The 4402-nt window shown below is 35.6% G+C and overlaps 1 protein-coding gene across 1 annotated transcript; it reads right to left on the minus strand.

The window, feature by feature from the left end:
• Positions 1-312: 312 nt before the first annotated feature.
• On the minus strand, positions 313-2002 carry LOC141605999 (putative sugar phosphate/phosphate translocator At2g25520). Its single transcript, XM_074424957.1, has one exon. It carries the CDS (start codon positions 1741-1743, stop codon positions 694-696), a length of 1050 nt encoding a protein of 349 aa, XP_074281058.1. The 5' UTR covers positions 1744-2002; the 3' UTR covers positions 313-693.
• Positions 2003-4402: the final 2400 nt, after the last annotated feature.

Raw genomic sequence — 4402 nt, forward strand, 5'->3', positions numbered from 1 at the left:
AAAAACTGGGACAACTCCAAAGAATCAAAGACAGTAGCTCCCATTCAGCTAGTAGTTTACGTTTGATTAAAATATTGCTCGCAAAAGAACAAAAATGTAAACAACTAGTTGAAGGAGATTGAACACCAAATACTACTTCCAAAATGCAAATCCAAGATCCAACTTCAGCTGTCTACAAATGACCTGGACGGAGGAGTAATAGCATAACTAAGACGGTATTTGTGAAATTTGGAACGAGGAGCACGAACACACGAGGACGAACATTTAGAGGTTGATATGAGACATAAACAAAACTAATTAAATGAGTAATAATTGAGCTGGTCTACCAATAATCATTCTATAAGAATTAAAAAGTACTAAATGAATATATAAATGAAAAGTTTCCTCCAATAATTAGAGTACTGAAATGAAACATAAACAAAGTGCCAAAAATAAGAGAATGACAATGTGGCCTCAACTGAAGCACTTCTCTCTATCAGTAAACAATCTGATAAACAAAGATAACCTAGGTATGAGCTTCAAGCCACCATTGTCTTGTCTTCCCTGCGAAAATAAATAACAATGCGCTGCTACAATAACTCCATAACAACAACAAAGGATTAATACTACAAAGCTCAAATTCTCAAAGACTCGGTTACAATCCCCAATCGCATCTCAATTACATCCAAACGAACAATAAACAAGATTGGATTTTTAAGACTGAGTCTCATTTCTCCTGCTGTCACCATCCCTTTCCTCCAGTAATCGACCTTGCTCATCATCAACTTGAGCAACCTTCTTTTGAGCCTCTTTAGCTTTAAGTGCTTGTAACTTAGTATGATTATAATAAGCAACACCCAAGAAAGCCAACCCATACCCAATCAAATTAATCGGGGTAACCGTATCCTTAATAACAGACCACGAAAAGGCGATCAACAACCAATCCTTAACAACCCCAGCAACATTCATAGTCAAAGCCGATGTCTTCCCCACAAGCAGAAACACAGCAAGGTTCAAAGCAAATGCACAAATCGAATTCGTCCCGAAAATGAACCAATCAAAATGGAAACTAGAAGAATCCCTCAAAATTGGGTACTCAACCAAGATCCAAGGGACAGATAGGAACAACAAACAACAAGGTGCAACATAATATAAAGAAGTAATCGGATTAAAACTAATACCCTTAGAAGTTAACAAGATTTGAATCATAACTAATCTTGTTGCTTCAAAAGCAACAGCACCAAGTTGCAAAGTAACACCCCAAGCATCAAATTTGGCCTCACCATACGCAGCAACAGCAACACCAAGTGAAATAGACATCATATTAGCCATAGTTTGACCTTTAAAATTCTCTTTTTTAAACATAACACCAATAGAATAAACAGCAACAGGCATAAGGGCTTTAAGCATTTGAATAAAGGAAACAGACAGATAAATGTATGCAGAATTAGATAACCAAAGTGAGAATGCATAGAGTGCACCAATGGGTACCACAGATGATAGATAAACTTCTTTCGACATCGAAATCGGTTCGACTAATTTGCAAACTTTGACTAGAAAGAATGCAAGTGATGAACAGAATGACATGTGAATCATGGTTAGAGAAATTGGGAATGGCCAATTGTACATCTTTCGATCTAAGATGTATTTGTTGTATACAATTACTGTGAAACTTAGGAAGATCCATATAGCAACATATGTGTATGATAAAACTATCTTTTTAATTACACTGTCACTTAGGGATCCACCACCACCAGAAGACATGATTTTTTGAATTGATTTGGGGATTTTTTGATTGAAAGATTGGATTTTGATGAGTTTTTGGGGATGATTAAGGGGATTTGAGAGGTGGGTAGATGAGATTATGAGGAATAGAGTGAGAAAATGAGGGATCTAGAGAGTGAGATGATAAAGAATGTGATTGTGAACAAGTAAGAAGGGAACAAAGGGGGAACAACAAAAGAAGATGAAAGCTTGAAGTGAGGAAAAGTGTGTTTGTTTGTGTGAGAAATGTGTTGGGTTTTGTGGGCTTCTTCTTCTCTCATGGGCCTTCCACTTTGAGCTTTGTTGAAGCTAATTTATCTTAATACTATTAAGCTAACCACTGATGCTGGTTTAATATCATCTTAACTCTTAACTTTAAGTCGGCTCTCACACTTAATTCAAATAGAGGTGAGAATACAAGGAGATTATGAAAGGTTTAAAGTTTAAACGATTTAAAGCAAGATCCATTATAAGCTAAATTAAGCTAGTTCATGACAAATTCTTTTTTAAAACAGGTTATATAAAATAGTTGTATGCATACAAAAGAATTTAATCTAATTTTATACGCCCCGTTCACAAATTCCGAGTAAATGAATAACTAAAAGGTTTAAGATTAAACTAACTAAATCCTAAGATAAATTAGCTAAATTATGTTAATAGTATTAAAATGAACCAGTTAGTCTCTTTTAAGACAGAGAAATCCGTCTTAACATTAAAATGCGTTAAATATCATACATTGTATAGGACAAATTTATATCATAAATCGATGCATACAAAATGTAGAAAAATTTGTTTAATTTTTAATTAACTTGATTTTAATTAAATGATACTTTGAACTTCTGACAAATTTAAATTGAAATAAGTGAATTAAATATGTTGGTTATTATAGTAGATACGTGTTTAAGATCGTTGAAGTCATGTAATTGGCGTATACTCATATACAATCGTTTATAGTTTCATTTACTCTAAAAAAAAAATATCATTTGTAAGTTCATTTATTTGCCAAGTAACGTAAATTATTACTCCGTACGTAAGTAACGTGCTTACGTGAGGGATGGGCTTTGTTACAAGTGTAATTGTCATTGAGTAAATTATTGGATTTATTGAAGTTTGGAGCTTTAACTTGTGTGCATTGGAGAACTACAATTAGCAAAATTATTTATAAGTTCATATAATTAGATTTTAAGACAATGTATCTAATGACATTTGCATTTAATGGTAATTACATACAGTATGTGACTTTTAAGGCCTTCCAATCAGTGGAGAACCTTAACTATATATCGAGAGTGGATCGACATCGATCATTGTTGATTTTTCATATTACAGTGTATAATTATGAGTTGGTCGAGTTTAAATATTCACTCATAAAATTAATAGTTTTAACTTTGATCCTCTTATTATACTACTTCAAGATTATTAACTGCTTCCAATAATGCATTAGGGTTGTCACTTAGTAAAACGCTAACTCTAAAAACCATTTTAGAGCAAGTCTAATAGTTAAGCTATTTGGTACTTCCTCCATTCCACTCATTCCTATACATTTACTTTTGGCACAATGTTTTAGGAAAAGTGTTATTATAATAAATTTTACAACTCTACAACACACGTCCCCACATCCAAGCTTCATCACTAACCACTCGTCCTACAACCACTCTACCAGGCTGTTACCGCCTACCGGTACTACCCTATCCCGGCACCACCCTACCCTGATGACTAACCCACCACCACCATCACCCTCGCCGGAATCATGCGTTGCCGGCGACCCGCTACTCTACCCCGACGTCGACATTCGCTCCCTCCTCTTCTTTAAATCTCGCATTCGACAACCGCTTGCCCCATCGGCAACCGCCGACAACTATTCCCATCACCAAACTCATCTGATGCCATCACCCCCTCTCTATCTTCTATATTTAAACACAGATCTACAAAAAGCGATAACTGTACCATTCACCGGAGAGGAAGAAACGATGGTCGGATCTGCATCTTTATACTCCGTCGCAGTCGGTGGTTGCCGAAGTTGGACGGTTTTGGCCAGCAATAGCACAAGGTGTCGCATGTATGCCGGTGATGAGCGTGGTGGTGGGCGTGGTGGTGGGCGTTTGGTTTTGGTGGAGAGGACTGGTGGTGGTGGACAATGTTGGTGTGGTACTGTGGTGGTGGTTGTGAAAAGAAGTGTGATGGATGACCAGAGAGTGGGAATTTGGGATTGTATGAAGGGTATATAGTAAGGGGCATAATAGTAAGTTTGCTGATTAAAACTTACCCAATAAGGAAATGCATAGAAATGAATGGAATTTCCTAAATAGGAATATGTATAGGAATGAATGGAAAGGAGGAAGTACTAATTTAACTTTGTCACATCACATTTTTTTTCTTTTTTTGACAGTGGGCACATTATATCTTACAGTCCGGATTCTCTCCATTACTTGAAAAGAAATGGACCTTTATTACTTTTGAACGGTTCAGATTAAATATTGGGACGATTTAATGGTTGTAATTATTTCATAAAAGTAATGTTTTAATGAATGTAGAGAGAAAAATTATTAGAATAAGGGTGTATTAGAGAGTAGTAAGTGGATTATACATCCGATGTACTACCACCAGTTTATACTTTATGGGCATTATAATAAGTTTCTGAGTTCATTTACTAAAACATTAA

This window comes from Silene latifolia, chromosome 10, assembly GCF_048544455.1.
Source record: "Silene latifolia isolate original U9 population chromosome 10, ASM4854445v1, whole genome shotgun sequence".
Taxonomy (NCBI): domain Eukaryota; kingdom Viridiplantae; phylum Streptophyta; class Magnoliopsida; order Caryophyllales; family Caryophyllaceae; genus Silene; species Silene latifolia.

Coding starts and splice junctions, on each gene's coding strand:
- LOC141605999 (XM_074424957.1), bottom strand. CDS start 1,743: ATGTCTTCTGGTGGTGGTGGATCCCTAAGTGACAGTGTAATTAAAAAG.